General features: G+C 52.4%; 1 protein-coding gene across 4 annotated transcripts; it reads right to left on the bottom strand.

Annotated features, from left to right (window-relative positions):
* Positions 1-2680: 2680 nt before the first annotated feature.
* On the bottom strand, positions 2681-14853 carry Ushbp1 (USH1 protein network component harmonin binding protein 1). Of its 4 annotated transcripts, none has more exons than XM_050128421.1 (13): positions 14705-14853; positions 13721-13854; positions 13342-13463; positions 12680-13121; positions 10457-10585; positions 9069-9202; positions 8783-8923; positions 8301-8459; positions 7262-7511; positions 4988-5218; positions 3436-3521; positions 3212-3352; positions 2681-3097 (listed from the first exon to the last, which is right to left on the bottom strand). In XM_050128421.1, the coding sequence occupies exons 2-13, from the start codon at positions 13772-13774 to the stop codon at positions 2920-2922; spliced, it is 2067 nt and encodes a 688-aa protein (XP_049984378.1). In that variant the 5' UTR covers positions 13775-13854; positions 14705-14853; the 3' UTR covers positions 2681-2919. The 4 variants fall into 4 exon arrangements, with proteins under 4 accessions (XP_049984378.1, XP_049984380.1, XP_049984377.1 ...); XM_050128423.1 differs by lacking the exon at positions 14705-14853 and adding an exon at positions 13948-14183 and having other exon boundaries at positions 9069-9121; XM_050128420.1 differs by lacking the exon at positions 14705-14853 and adding an exon at positions 13948-14181.
* Between the last annotated feature and the right edge of the window lie 95 nt (positions 14854-14948).

Genomic DNA, 14948 nt, shown 5'->3' with positions numbered 1-14948 from the left:
CTGTTTTGCCTCCTGCGCAGGCCTGGGTCCAGTGTGGACCCTAGGGCGAGCGGCTGGGACTCCCTGTGCACTCTTAACTAGTCCTCTGCCCCTGAGGGGCCTTGTGAAAGTCACCCCACAAGATGAGACTACACATGCGGGGTGAGGGGGTTATAAAGGAAGAGTGATTGATGCCCATGCCTCTGCTGCCCCCAAGACTCTGCCTAGGCAGTGTGACCAGCCAAATACAGAAAGCAGGAAGGGCTAGGGATAAACTCAAGGATTTCCCATGAATCTGATTAAAACAGCTCTGCTTTAGTGGGAACAAAGCCTGGGTGGGCCCGGAAGGTACAATAGTTTTGGAGTCATGGTTGTTTGAGGTAGGACGGGGGGGGGGGGGGGGGGGGGGGGGCGGGGGGGGGGGGGGGGGGGGGGGGGGGGGGGGGGGGGGGGGGGGGGGGGGGGGGGGGGCTAGACCCGACTGTTCTAGAATTTCAGTATCTCAGAGAAACGATCAAAAGTGGGGCGGGGCTTAGGAGAAAAGCCATGGGAAGGGGGACTGAGTCACAAGCCCGAACAAACGAATTTTGTGGGGCAGTCTAAGGGAAGGGAGAGTTTGGGGTGGGAGAGTACAGCTCCTGTCCCAGTGTCCCCACCACCCCCTCTCTCTTGAGGCCCGACTGAGGGTGGGCAGGGCCGAGCTACGCCCCCATAACCCCTGCCCGTGGCCCCGAGGTGACATTTGACCTTGTGGCTGCTGAGGACCTGGGGACAAAGACACTGGGCCCATCTGCCGCTGGGGTGTCCGTGGGAACAGCCAGACACTGTTTGCTGGGAACCTGCCCCTCACCCCAGCAGGCGACCTTGGCTGACCACTAATGACCTGGTGGCTAAAATGTCGTTGTCTACTCAGTGGGCAAAGGTGCTTGCTTGCTGCCAAGCCTGTAGACCTGAATTCAACTCCAGGGACCTACATGGGGGCACGAGAGGACCAAGGACTTGTAGGGAGGGGAGGGGAGTGAAAGAAGGACGCTGCCCCCCACATCCCCACACCTCCCCACACCCACTCACACCAGCAAGGTGACCTGCCTCACAGCAGGGAGTGGGAGAGTTTGGGACAAACACAGGTCCCAGCCCCAGTGACTGCTTCAGTCTCGGGCCCACGGCCCTGGGGCACTGTGGCTGTCCCCTGAGGGCAGACAGCTGGTAAGCACACCTGCACAGGTGTGGCCTGCAGAGCCCACCCCCAGACTAATCCTGCTCTAGGATTTCAAGCTGGAGGGGACAGCTGGACCCCATCCCAGCCCCCACAGCGAGGGCTGTGGCCGGTCCACTGCCACTCAGTCAGCTGCTATTACACACATAAAACAGTCTCCCTTCCAGAAGCCCTGACCTCCTCTCTGCACAAGTTCAGGGTGGCAATGTCGCCGTGTCACAAGTGTCCACACTCAGTGTGTGTGTAGACGCCCTAGGAGGTCAGAGGTGCCACCAGACATGGATTCTGGGTACCACACTCTAGTTCCCTGAAAGAGTAGTGAGTGAGCCAGGCAGTGGTGGCGCACACCTTTAATCCTAGCACTCGGGAGGCAGAGGCAGGGGGATCTGCAAGTTAGTTCCAGGACAGGCACCAAAGCTACACAGAGAAACCCTGTCTCAAAAAATTGAGAGAGAGAGACAGAGAGACAGAGAGAGACAGAGAGAGACAGAGAGAGCGCTCTTAATCTTCTTGTGTGGTCAGAGGACAGCTTTGTGGGTCCGCTCTCCAGTTCACCTGTGTGGGCTCTGGAAACTGACCTCAAACTGTCATTCTCAGCGGCAGTCACCGTTATCCAGTAAGCCACCTCTCTTGGCCCATTTTTAGTTTTATTTGCTTATTCATTCATTAGGACCTTTTAAAAGATTTATTCATTTATTATGTATACAGCGTTCTGCCTGCATGTGTCCCCGCAGACCAGAAGAGGGCGCCAGATCTCACTATAGACAGTTGTGAGCCACCAAGTGTTTGCTGGAAATTGAACTCAGGACTCTGAAAGAGCAGTCGGTGCTCTTAACCTCTGAGTCATCTCTCCAGCCCCTCATTCATCATTTTTTTATATTTAGATGGATGTGTGATTTCTTGCATTTGTGTCTGTGTACCTACCATGTGTGTGACTGATGCTCACAGAGACCAGATAAGGGCGTTGGATCCCCAGGAACTGAAGTTATGAACAGTTGTGGGCCACTATACTGGGAATGGAACCAAGGTCCTTTGCAAGAGCAGCAAGTGCAACAGTGAGCCACGTCTCCAGCTCCTCGTTCATTCTTCATCATCATCATTAGATGCTGTCTCATGTAGTCCGGGCTGACCTTAAACTTACTGTGTAGTCGAGGAAAGCCTTGAACTCGAGTGCTGGCATTACAGGCAGGGACAGACTTCCCTTTGTGCAGTACTGGAGAGGGAACCCAGTGCCTCCTTAGCACAGGCTGGTGGGATGGGCAGGCAGAGGCAACTCTGAGGGCTTCAAGCACATGACCTACTTATGAGCAACCACCCCACCCTTTTCTTCCTCTAAATGCAGTCCCAAAGCAGTCTGGGAGCCCTCTTCCCCAGCACCCCTGGGAACACCTCTAACCTGAACGCTTCCCATCTCTGTCCCCCTTTGGGAAACTCAGCACCTCCTCAGAAGGTGGTCTGGGCACAAGGGACAAAGGACAGATGGTATGATGTCACAATAGGATGCTTTACTCATTAAGTGTGTATGTGTGCATTACTGTAGAGCCTGGGGCGTTCAGAAGAGGGCGACAGATCCTCCTCTTGACATTACAGGCACTGGCTGTGGAGAGCAGGAACTGAACCCAGGTCCTCTGCAAGAGCCACTGAGCCATCTCTGCAGCCCATGACAAGACATTCTATGACATGCCTGCCACAGCTGCATGTTACATTCAAGTTTGGTCTGGGTCCTACAGGAAAGTCTGGCCTGGCTGTGGAGTCCCGGGCTTCTCCAGGGCTCTGGCGGTGGCTGCCAGCACTGTCAGCTCCTCTGCCTGCTGGGCCTGCATCCTAGCAATCTGCTGCTCCAACTTCCGGAGCTGCTCTTCCTGCTTCTGGTGGGCTCCTCTGAAGGCCAAGACCAGGGAGCTGCCGGGGGAGGGGAGATTCCTGGCTATGATTCACAGGCCTGTCTAAACTAAAGGCAGGGGCTGTGGGCTTGCTGCTGCCTTTCTGAGAAGAGGGGCTGTTTCTGAGACCCACCTGTGAGCCTTGCACAGCTCCCGGTTCAGCTCTGCACTCTGAGCACGTCTGGTTCGGCCCTTCTGAGCCACCTGTTCCAGCTGCTGCCGCAGGGATTGCAGCTGTGCCCGAAGGCCCGCTGTCCTGCAAGGGTGATAGAGACTGTCCCAGTCACTCCCAACCCTCTTGCTCTCCTCCCCACACGCCCGCTTACCCCTGGCCCCAAACCAGGCCCTGACACACACCGGGCAAGGGATGCTGACAGTTCCTGGGATAAGGTCTCAGAATCCCATGCTCTGCCCATCTGGCCATCGGGGAGGGCAGGAGGGCCCTAAGGGAAGTGGACAGGAGAGAAGAGACAATGTATATGCTGTGTTTAGCTGTAGTGAGGAGCAACGGGGCTGTGTCCCGCCACCCAGCTCCCGGCCACCAGCTAGCTTTACCTGAAATAATTACACAGAAACTGTATTCTTTTAAACACTGCTTGGCCCATTAGCTCTAGTCTCTTGTTGGCTAATTCTTACATCTTGCTTTAACCCATATTTAATAATCTGTGTAGCACCATGAGCTGGCTTACCAGGAAAGATCTTAACCTGCGTCTGTGTGGGAGAATCATGGCAACTGCCTGACTCGGCTTCTTTCTCCCAGCATTCTGTTCTGTCTACTCTGCCTACCTAATTTTCTGTCCTATTAAAGGGCCAAGGCAGTTTCTTTATTAACCAATGAAATCAACACAAAACAGAAGACTCCCACATCATTTAGCCAGGCTGGACATCGAAGGCGCCCTGTTCCCAGTCAGGGCTTTGTTTTGTTCTCTTTAAGTCAGTGTTTCTCTGTGTAGCCCTGGCTGTCCTAGAACTCGATTTGCAGACCAGGTTGGCCTTGAACTCATGGAGACCCGCCTGCCTCTGCCTCCCAAGAGCTGGGATTAAAGGCGTGCACCACCACACCTGGCCAGATTGATTTTTATTATTATACTACTTACTGTATTTATTTACTAATGTTGTATGTGCATGCATACATGTGCCACAGTGTGCATGTGGCGGTCAGAAGACAACTCAAGGGTAGCGTCCTCTTCCCACTGTGTGGGCCCAAGTGAAGAGGATGGGACACACATGCCAGCATCTCCATGAGGTCTGGGGCTCCCCCTTGCGAGGTTGACTCAGGATGTTTTCCTTTCCTTTGGATACTGCCAGAACCTCACTGCACTTTAAGACCCTAAGTGACTCAGCTTCCTCACCAAGGACTTCGGACCACCCCCCTCCTCCCTTCAGGGAGCTTGCCTGCCCTGGGGTTTTCCTTTCAAATTCTAATAAATTGAGTTTCTTTTAGCTACATTCTTAAATTACTTTTTAATGGAGCTAAGAATCCACAAAGGGACCCTGATTCCCAGCTCTGCCGAGGCACCCCAAGATTTGCAGTAGTCCCTCTCTCCTGATTTCTAATTATTTTTTGTTATTTTAAAAGTTTCATTGATTTTCGTTTTCTGTGTATGGTGTTTACAAGCCTATGTCTGTGTAGCATGTACCCAAAGTCCAGAACAGGTTGGACCCTCTGGAGCTAGAGTTACAGACGGTTGTGAACACCGTGTAGGTGCTGAAATCTAGCCTGGGTCCTCGGCAAAAGCAGCCCGAGTCCTTAACCACTGAGCCACCGCTCCATCCGCTTCCCCGTCCCCATTTTTAATACTTAGACCTGCACCCCTGGGAACTGACCTAGGGTCGGCAGCAAGTGCCTTTACCGCTTGTTCTTTGAGCAGGAGGATGCTCAGAAGCGTCCCGACGGTGGGCACAGTACCTGGTAGTGTTGCTGTCCATCCTCCTCGTCGTCCTCCTCTTCGCTGCTCGGGTCCTCGCTGCTGCCTCCTCTGCTGCCATCTCCAGCCAGGTAAGTCCGCTCCCAGCGAAGCTGCTGCAGTAGCAGCAGGTGGGCGGGGCCCTGGGCCCTCAGCGCCGACTCCCGCAGCTCCAGCCCGCGCTTCTCTCGCCGGGACAGCTGCAGCCGCAGCACCAAGTCCGCCAGACTGTCCTGCAGGGGCCAAGAGTCAGGAGTCCAGGAAAACACCTTGTCCTGCATCATGGCCTTCTTCGTGTAAAAGCCACAGCCGGGAAATGACATTGTGAAAGTGTCTAGAATTTCTCAGATCTCAAATCTTTTTATTGTTTGAATTTTATTTTATGGCAGGCAGACAGAATAGTGCAGGCCTTAGTCCAAGTACTTTAGGCAGAAGCAGATGGGTCTCTGTGAGTTCAAGGTCAGCCTGGTCTACCTAGGGAGTTCCAGGCAGCCAGGGCTAGAGTGCCTGTTTAAGTGGGTTTGCACACGAGTGTAGTGCTGAAAGAGGCCAGAAGAGGGCATCAGAGACCCTGGAGCTGGAGTTGAATAGTTGTGAGCTTCCATATGGGTGCTGGGATCTGAACCAGGATCCTCAGTGATAGCATCCTGCACTCCCAAACACAAGCCGTGACTCCATTTCTCTATCTTTTACATTTTTTCTTATTATATACTTTTGAGACCTGGTATCACTATGGAGCTCAGTTCAAGGGCTGGGACTACAGGAGTGTACCACCATCAGGTCTGCTTTTCTTTCATGGAAGGAGTCGGAGAGCAAGGAGGTTTTCATTTGTGCTAGGCAAGTGCTGTACTATGTAGCCACCCTGCCCCCAGTCCTAGGAACTCATTGCTCTGGGAAGAGGATGTTGGGAACACCTCTTGCAGTGGCTGATCTTGGTTGTCAATGTGATGGGCTCTAAAATCATCCCAACCCTGTGGACACACCTGTGAAGAAGTATCTAAATTAGAGTAGTGGGTGGGGGTGGGGTGCTGGGCTGCATCCATTCCTCTTGCCTCTTAAGTGCAGATGCAAGCAATGTGACCAGCTGCCTCCAGCTCTCGCAGCCACAGCTTGATGATGGGCTGCACCCTGTCACTGCCAGCCACGCTGAATTCTGCTGGAATTGTTCCTGCCAGGGATTTCATCATAGCAACACTAAGGTAACTTACAGAATCTTGAGGAAAACCTAATCGGGAAGAGAAACTCCTATGCATCCCTCAAAACCTCAATTCCAGCACTTGGGAGGCAGAGGGAGAAGGATCTCTGTGAGTTCGAGGCCAGCCTGGTCTATAGAGTGAGTTCCAGGCCAGGCTCAAAAGCTACAGAAAAACCCTGTCTTGGAAAAAACAAACAAACAAACCTCCTCAAGTCTAATTCTTCATATAAGAAGCCAACTGCCTATTGCTGTGGGGTAATGCTTTTGTGTACTGTAAAGATCTGTCACTCGGGGGCTGGAGAGATGGCTCAGTAGTTAAGAGCATTGCCTGCTCTTCCAAAGGTCCTGAGTTCAATTCCCGGCAACCACATGGTGGCTCACAACCATCTGGAATGAGGTCTGGTGCCCTCTTCTGGCTTGCAGACATATATACAGACAGAATATTGTATACATAATAAATAAATAAATATTAAAAAAAGATCTGTCACTCATATTGGTTTAATAAAATGACCAGTAGCCAGGCAGGAGGTATAGGCAGGGCAACCAGACTAGGAGAATTTTGGGAAGACGGAAGGCAGAGAGTCAGTCACCAGCCAGACTCAGAGGAAGCAAGATGAGAATGCCTCAGTGATAAAAGGTACCAAGCCACGTGGCTAAACATAGACAGGAATTATGGGTTAATTTAAGTTGTAAGAGCTAGTTAATAATTAACTTGAGCTAAAAGGTCAAATAGTTTATAATTAATATAAGCCTCTGTGTTTCTTTGGGACTGAATGACTACAGGACCGGGTGGGACAGCCATCCAAGGGAAACCCTGCTTGCCTCTGGTCTCCACTGATATCATCAAGAGTGTGTTGTGGGGTATGGAGAGATGGCTCAGAGGTTAAGAGCACTGGCTGCTCTTCCAGAGGTCCTGAGTTCAATTCCCAGCAACCACATGGTGACTCACAACCATCTGTACTGAGATCTGGCGCCCTCCTCTGACGTGTGGGCATACATCGAGGCAGAATGTTGTATATATAATAAATAAATAAATCTAAAAAAAAAAGAGTGTGTTGTGACATTGTCAACATATTCCTACCCGAGTAGCCACCAGGTCCTGCTGGATCTGAGACTTCTCTAGCCGGGGCAGGGCTGGGCCAGGCTGTATTTCCAGAATGGCCTGCACTGTTGCTTCTGCGTGGGGCATAGTGGGCCAGGGTGTGGTGTCAGGACTGAGCGCCGGGGGGATCTTCACCAGAGCCCAGCGTTCCCGGAGATGCTGGATATAGCCATGGAGCTGAGCAGCCAGTTCCTGTGGTGTAGGCTTGTCCACACTGCTGCCCTCAGGGCTATAGGAGACAGGAGGGAGATCGTGCTACACAACTGTCCCCACGGGGCAGTCTTCCAGCAGATAATATGGCAGCTGCTGGGGCTCAGTCCACAGAGAACTTGCCCAGCATGCATGCGGCTCCATCCCAGCTCTCAGGAGGTAGAGACAGGAGGGTCAGATACATAGCAAGGTGGTGGAACCTAGATGGTAGGTAGACCACCAGGGGAGTTTGGATGTAATTATGTGGTGTGCACAGTCCACACTGGACACTGAGGCTGCACTGACAGCTGAGACGCTCTCTGTAGTGAGTTCATAGGTACTGCGACAGACAGCAGAATAAAGGGCTACACAGAGCTTTACAGTGCCTCCTTGCTTTAGGGCTACACCATGCCTGGGCACTTCCTGGAGCACTGCTCTCTGCTTCCTGTTGCCATGATGGATTGACACTTCTGAAGTCAGAATCCAAAATTTAATAATTTTTCTTTTCACTGATTTTTTTCCTCCAGCTTTAGAGGTTGAAACCAGGGTCTATGCATCTATGTGAGACTACGTGGTGATTTGCTTGTATGTTTGGTGTTGTATTTATTTATTCGAGACAGAATCTCACTGTGTAGACCAGGCTGGCCTCGAGCTCCTCAAACTCTGCCTCCTGAGTGCTGGGATCAAAGGTTTGTGCCGCCACACCTGGTGTCACTGAGTGGCCTATTCCAGTCAGGCCCCATGACAGGGACATTACAGCCTCATATGCAGCAGGCTCTGGGACATGCACCCCATGGGTCAGCACAGCTCTTGTGCTTCCTGAGGGTACCTTGGCCAGGGTATCTCTCCATCCATAGCGGCTTCCTTCTCCACCAGCAGCCTAGATGCCTCTGTCTCCGCAGCCTGCAGGTCACTCTTGGTGGCTCCAGCTCCAGCTCCAGCAGTCCTCAGAGTGAGCAGCACTCCATACGCCTCCTCACAATCCTCGCTGTGGGACAGGATCTGAGTATTTCAGCACTCAGTCCCAGCCCAGTAAGAGGTAGGCAGAGCTCTGTGGATTCAAAGCCAGCCTGGGCTACACAGCAAGTTCCAGGCCAACCTGGGCTATACAGTGAGACCCTGACTCAAATAAAAATACCACAAACCACTAAAAGACAGCCCCTGCCCTACATACTTTATGGGTCAGAACAAGACCTCATGCTAAGGCCGTGTGCCTTCTGAAGGTCCCATGTCCCTCTTTATATAGGTTCATTTTGGGATGCAGCCCCGCCCCACTCCCAGCCACCACCATCATTGGCAGTAGGCACAGACCTGTATTGCAGGGCCAGGCGCAGGGCTGTGGCCTCAGCCTCCCGCTGACCCAGCTGCATACTAAGGCTCTCACAGCGGCCCTTGTGACCCTGGAGCACAGCCAGCAGAAGGCGGTTGAAGCACTTCAACTTCTCAATGCTTCTGCCTCCAAAGAAGGGCAACAGTGAAGATGAGTGAGGCCCCAGTCAGCCAGAGCCCAGTTTCCTCCCCTCCATCTCTCTCACAACCCAGGGGCAGGAGGCATGGTGCCCTTAAAAGCTCAGCAGCTGTGACTCAAGTCACTCACCCTTGGAGCTGCCCCATCTGGTCCTCCATGAGGTGCATCTCGGGGGCTGAAGGCTGTGTGGAAAGGCACCCAAAGATGTGGGTGCTGGAGTCACTCCGGAGGCGTTGGAGAAGAGGGTGAGTCAAGGGGGAATCCTGCCAGGAGGACATGACTTGATATACTCATCATCCTCTGTTTTGGCAGGGTTGGGGGTAGAACCAGGGCCTTGGAACATGCTATATACCTGCTGCATCACTGAGACACAACTTCAGCTTTGGTTTGTGTTTTAGGTGTATGTGAGTGTACACATGTGGGATGTATGCATGTGTGTACCATGATACATGAATCAATGTCTGAGGACAACTTGTGGAAGTCAGTTCTCCATTTCTACTCTGGGAGTTCCAGGAATTGAATCCAGCTCATCAGACTTGGCAGCAGGTATTCTTTCCAGCTGAGCTATCTCACCAATGCTTATTGTTTTATCTGGAGACAGGGTCTCACTACAGTTATTGGTCATGATCCTACTGTCTCAGGCCCCTAAGCAGAAAATTAGTGATTTAAGCTTCTTCTTTTTTACTTTAAGTGTATGGATGTTTGTCTGCAAGTCTGTCTGTGTACCATGTGCCTGCCTGGTGCCTGTAGAGCCCTGAAGAGGCTGTCATATCCCTGGAACTAGAGTTACAGATCTTTGTGAGATGTGGGTGCTGGGCACTGGACCTGGTTCTCTGTAAAAGCAACTAGCACCCCTAACCAATGAGTCATCTCTCCAGGCCCTGTTTAGCATTTTTCAGATACTATGTGTTGTATTAACACATAGTTTTTTCTGAGATAGAAACATTCTAAACTCCTTGAGCAGGAAAGCAAACAACCCCAAACAGCTTCAGGAAGTCCCTGAAACTGAGCAGATTCACTAGGATCCTTCCTGTTGGGGGTAAGAAAAGTTCTTCTGAGACCAGCTGATTAGTTGCAAAGAAGACTAGAGATCAGACCAGCTGCCAGAAGAGGTTTAGACCAGAGTCACTTGGATGGGACACTCTCCAATCTGCTGAGCTGCCTTCAGGCTGTGAATTGCGCTCCAGGCTCTCAGCTTTGTGAGCTGTCAGCCATGCTGGTGTGGACTTTGGTGATGCAGCTGTCTTTGAGTCATTTCTGCTCATGTATGTAACCCCTCACTCATGATCCTATATGTAGCCCCAATAAACTCATTGGTGGACTAAGTTGGACTTTGGTGGTGTCTGTATTCTCGTAGCCACGGCTCACTGTCTGGGATGAGTTTATGTGTACAGTGTCTCCCCAGGAAGAGTTTTGTCACACACCACTAGGGAAGCCATAAAGCACACATTGAAGCTTACCCAACACTGGAAAAGCAGAGAACATTACGGCCCAGACTCTGAAGACTTCAGGCTCACCTGAGGTGCCCAGGGCTGCCCTTCTGCCCCAGAACTGCTGGAGTTGCTGCTGTTTGTACACCCTGCTCTGAGAAGGGGGGTGGGCAGGGAAGCCCCCAGCTGCATCAGAGAATCCTCCAGCTCCTGCACCTGCCAGTGATGGAGGATCAGACTGTGGCTTCACATACAGACAGTTCTGTCAGCAGCAGGAACTCAGCCAAGCCCTCAAGCCCTGTCCATAGGACCCGAGACAGGTCCCCAGCTGCCACTCAACACTTACCACCCCAACAACCTGGGGACTGCAGCTACTAGCAGGGGGCGGGGGAGGGAGGAACAGCTCCACTCTTTTTAGGATTTATTTATTTTTATTATTTTATGTACATCAATGTTTTGCCTGCATGCATGTCTGTGTGAGGGTGTTGGGTTGCTGGGAACTGGAGTTACAGGCAGCTGTGAACTGTCAAGTGGGTTCTGGGACCTGAACGTGGATCCTCTGGAAAAGCAGCCACTGCTCTTTATCCTTTCTAAATGTTTAAGAGACTCAGTGTTTCTCTGTGGTGTCTGGATCTCCCCAACTCAAGCCATCCTTCTGCCTCAGTCTCCCATGTGATTGGAATTTCTCTCTCTCTCTCTCTCTCTCTCTCTCTCTCTCTCTCTCTCTCTCTCTCTCCCCCCCCCTTTTCTTTTTTTGTTTCTTTGTTTTTTTCAAGACAGGGTTTCTCTGTAGCTTTGGAGCCTGTCCTGGAACTAGTTCTTCTTTTTTTTTTTTTCTGTGGCTTTGGAGCCTGTCCTGGAACTAGCTCTGTAGACCAGGCTGGTCTCGAACTCACAGAGATCCACCTGCCTCTGCCTCCCTAGTGCTGGGATTAAAGGCGTGCACCCTGTGTGCAGCTGGAATTTCAAGTGTGCACCACCACACTCTGGAAGGAGAATTTCATTTCTGTATTGGTGAGAGGAGTCTCACAAGCTAAGAGCGGAGGAGTCTAGGCAGGGCTTTGTTTGCACCCTGCCCCAGTCTGTTTTCCTTCTCTTTTGAGACAATGTTTGCTTATCTTGTCCAAGCTACTGTTAAACTGTGATTCTCCTGTCTCAGCCTCTGAAGTTATTAGCATTGCAGGCTTGTCCCACTATAGATGGGTTTGACATTTCCCATCATCTGCCCGTTTCTGGTCCCCTTCACCACTTCTCTGCTGTCGCCCCACCCCCATCATCAGGGGCGTGGTCTACCACCAGACTGTCCCTCCCACAGTCAGCAGATGGCGCAAGGGAGCACCTGCAGCAGGTCCAGTTCCCCTCGGGACGCAGAACCCTCTGCGGTCCCACCACACACAAAACACAGTGGTAAATCCTGCTCCACCCGCCACATCCTGAATACTGTGGTGGTCCCCCACTTGCCGCCATCTCCCCAACTCTATCCCAGCTACAGTGACCTCAGGATCTGTGCTGATTCTGTCACTTTGACATCAGCTAGAGTCATTTGGGAAGAGGAAACTAAATGTTGAGAAAATGTTTCCATCAGATAGATCTGCGGACATTTTCTTGATGACTAACGTGGGAGAGCCTAGCTCACTGTGGTGGGGCCACACCTGGGCTGGTGGTCCTGGATTCTATGAGAAAGCAGGCTGAGCAAGCCAGGAAGTAGCACCCTCCATGGCCTCTGCATCAGCTCTTGCCTCCAGGTCGCTGCCTTGAGCTTCCACTCCCACTTCCCTCAGAGTTTTAAGATGAGAACAACAACAGCAACAACAAACCTCTTCCTCCCCAGTTGCTTTTAGTTGTGGTGTTTTATCACAAATAGAAACCCTAAAACAGGATTATTTGGTGGTGTGGTGTGTGTGTGTGTGTGTGTGTGTGTGTGTGTGTGCAGTACCCAGGGCCTCACACTCTTCAGGCAAGGCCTCTACCGCCAAGGTACTCAGAACCTTAAAAAAAAAAAAAAAAAGCAGAAAAAAAATTGACACCCAGGCTGGCTTTCAACTCAAGCTAGGAGAATTTGACCTTGGTCTTGGCTGAGCAGTTTTTCACTTGAGATCGTCTCTCTTCAGCTTCTAGAGCGCTGAGATCATGGAGTGCACCCTGCCTGGCTTCCTTCTGACCTTCAGTCTGGGCCTCGAGACCCCTCTTTTACTTTGCTATCTTCCTTGGTCCCTTCTCTGGCATGTTTTTCATCGCTCCACATCGGTTTGTTGACTGAACAAATGTGTTCTGGAGGCAGGACCTGCCCATCCCCAGTCAGAAGCTCACCTGTCTCTGCAGGGTCTCCTTCTCTGCCCGGGCATCCTGCAGGGAAGCTTGAGCGCAAACCAACTCCTCCTCCCGGCTGCCCAGGGCCAGCCTGAGCCAGGCGTTCCTCTCTATGAGGCGAGCTGCCTCCTGCTGTCCAGATCCAGCTTCTTCCTCACCAAAGGACCCAGGTGCCCCCTGGCCACTGTCTTCTCCTTCCGCTGGCCTTGCAAAGCTTAGGGAGTGGTGGCGCCAGGCGGCCACGGTGGCCTCTAGGGAGCTCAGCCTGCTCTGCAGGGTCTGGAACACGCTGGCTACTGACGTCTCAGCAGGGCCAGTATCCGGGGTGGCTGCCTGCGGGCTCTGAGGGCTTTCCACCTCAGCCATGCACCCTTCTTCTGGCTTCAAGGCTAGGGCCCCATGGGATCCCACAGAATAATCATCCTCAGGCCTGTGAAGACAACTGGGACCCCAGCCACCTGAGGCTCAGCAGGGGCTTTGGGGCTAGACCTCAGAGTCCCTGGGAAGGCTGAGCAGGCAGTGAGCTGCGTGGCTGAGGAGGAAAGGGAAGGGAAGGGAGAGGAAGGAGGAGAGGAGGCAAGAGGAAGCTAAGGCAGATGTGTGGGAGGCGGCAGCTTTGTGAGGGACACCTGCTGAAATAGGAAGCATTAAATTCATCCTACCGGCTCCCGGGTCTCTGCAGGTCAGGACTAAGGTGTTCCGGAAGCAGTCCGAGTTTGGCCTCGAATCTCCCACTGGTGGCCTCTGCCTCCTCTGAACTCTCAGCCACTGGATCCAGCTCCCCCTGTAAATGACACCCCATCCCGCAGGCTCTCAGCCACTGGGTCCAGCTCCCCCTGCAAATGACACCCCATCCCGCAGGCTCTCAGCCACTGGGTCCAGCTCCCCCTGCAAATGACACCCCATCCTGCAGGCTCTCCACCGTCAGGTCCAGCTCCCCCTGAGAATGACTGCTCGCCACCACTGTAGGTTCTGAGTGAAGCAGGCTCACTCCTGGGCTCCGGGATCCACGGAATTGGGCAGGAAGAGGAACACACTCACGGGTGGATGATGCCTCCCTCGGCGACTTCGGGGCCGTGTGGCCCGGGCACTCATGGCTTCTTCCACCCCTGATCACAGCCTGCTCTCAGATTCCCTTTGTCGGCCTGGATCCCCCGGTAGGAGTTTTGGGTCAACTGCATCGATTGAACACATTTGAATATTTGACTGCCTCACCTGATGGCACCCACTCTTGTCCATTTGCCCCAACCTCTCACCCTCTTCTCTACCTGACAATCCTTTTCTCTCAGCTGCCTGAAGGCATTGCTCTTATCTGTGTCCCCCTCTCCCCTATGGAGGCATGGGATAGGGACCCCAAGAATCTGTTTTCTTCCCAGGACTCTCCTAGCACCAAACTCCCTCTCGTGTGTGTGTGTGTGTGTGTGTGTGTGTGTGTGTCCACCCTCCGCTCTGCTCCAGGGCACCCTGGGAAAGGCCTGAGCCCCTGGGCGCATCTCAGGTCACCCTGGCTACTGAGGCTGCACTGGCCAAGGCTGGTCTGGGAGGGGCTGAGAAACAGGAAGGCCCCTGCCCTGGTCACATGGACAGTTATTGTCTTGTTTCCTTCTCCAGGATGTCAGCTTCCTACAGAACAGGGACAGGATGGGGTAGGGGACTCTTGCCCCACTCCAAGATACCAGCTACCCCCGTATTCCAACCCTTTGGTCCCTCCATTTCCTCAGGTTTTCTGTGTCCCCATGTTCAGCGGGGCTCACTCCACTGTAATATCTTTTTATTATTATTATTTTTATGTGTTTCTAAAACAAAAACCCTGTAGGAGTGAACTCCAGCATTGAAATAAAATTACGTCTTTCATTCCTTTGCTTTTTTCATTTGTGTTTGTGGTGGGTAAGCTACATGCTCTCCTTCCACCATACAGGTCCCCAGAATCGAGACAGGTCTTCAGGTTTGGGGTGCCTGCCTCTGTTCACCACGCCACAATGTTTCTCTTCAACAAGAAGGACGGATCTTCCCACAGAGCCCTACTTGTCTGCATCAGAAGGCTCCCGTGGGACATCGAGCCAGTCCACAGTGTGTCTGCTGGTTTTTGTTTTTACTTTTTCTTTCCATTTTGGTGTTTTAGAAGGGTCTCGTATAGTGCGGGATAACTTGAGCACCTGATCTTCATCTTCTGACCTCTGGGGTGCTGGAATGACAGGTGTGCACTATCAGCCCCCATCGCAATAGTATTGGATGAGTGTCAACATATGTAAAATAAGAACAGAAATAA

This window comes from Alexandromys fortis, unplaced genomic scaffold (genome assembly GCF_014885135.2).
Source record: "Alexandromys fortis isolate MF-2015 unplaced genomic scaffold, M_Fortis_MF-2015_v1.1 scaffold_296, whole genome shotgun sequence".
NCBI classification, from domain to species: domain Eukaryota; kingdom Metazoa; phylum Chordata; class Mammalia; order Rodentia; family Cricetidae; genus Alexandromys; species Alexandromys fortis.
Note: the sequence above shows the minus strand (reverse complement) of the source record. Positions and strands in the feature narration are given on the sequence as shown.

Coding starts and splice junctions, on each gene's coding strand:
- Ushbp1 (XM_050128421.1), bottom strand. CDS start 13,774: ATGAGTGCCCGGGCCACACGGCCCCGAAGTCGCCGAGGGAGGCATCAT. Junction 8,460..8,782: donor CGCCTGGCCCTGCAATACAG/GTCTGTGCCTAC, acceptor CCTGTCCCACAG/CGAGGATTGTGAGGAGGCGT. Junction 7,512..8,300: donor GGAGAGATACCCTGGCCAAG/GTACCCTCAGGA, acceptor TGTCTCCTATAG/CCCTGAGGGCAGCAGTGTGG.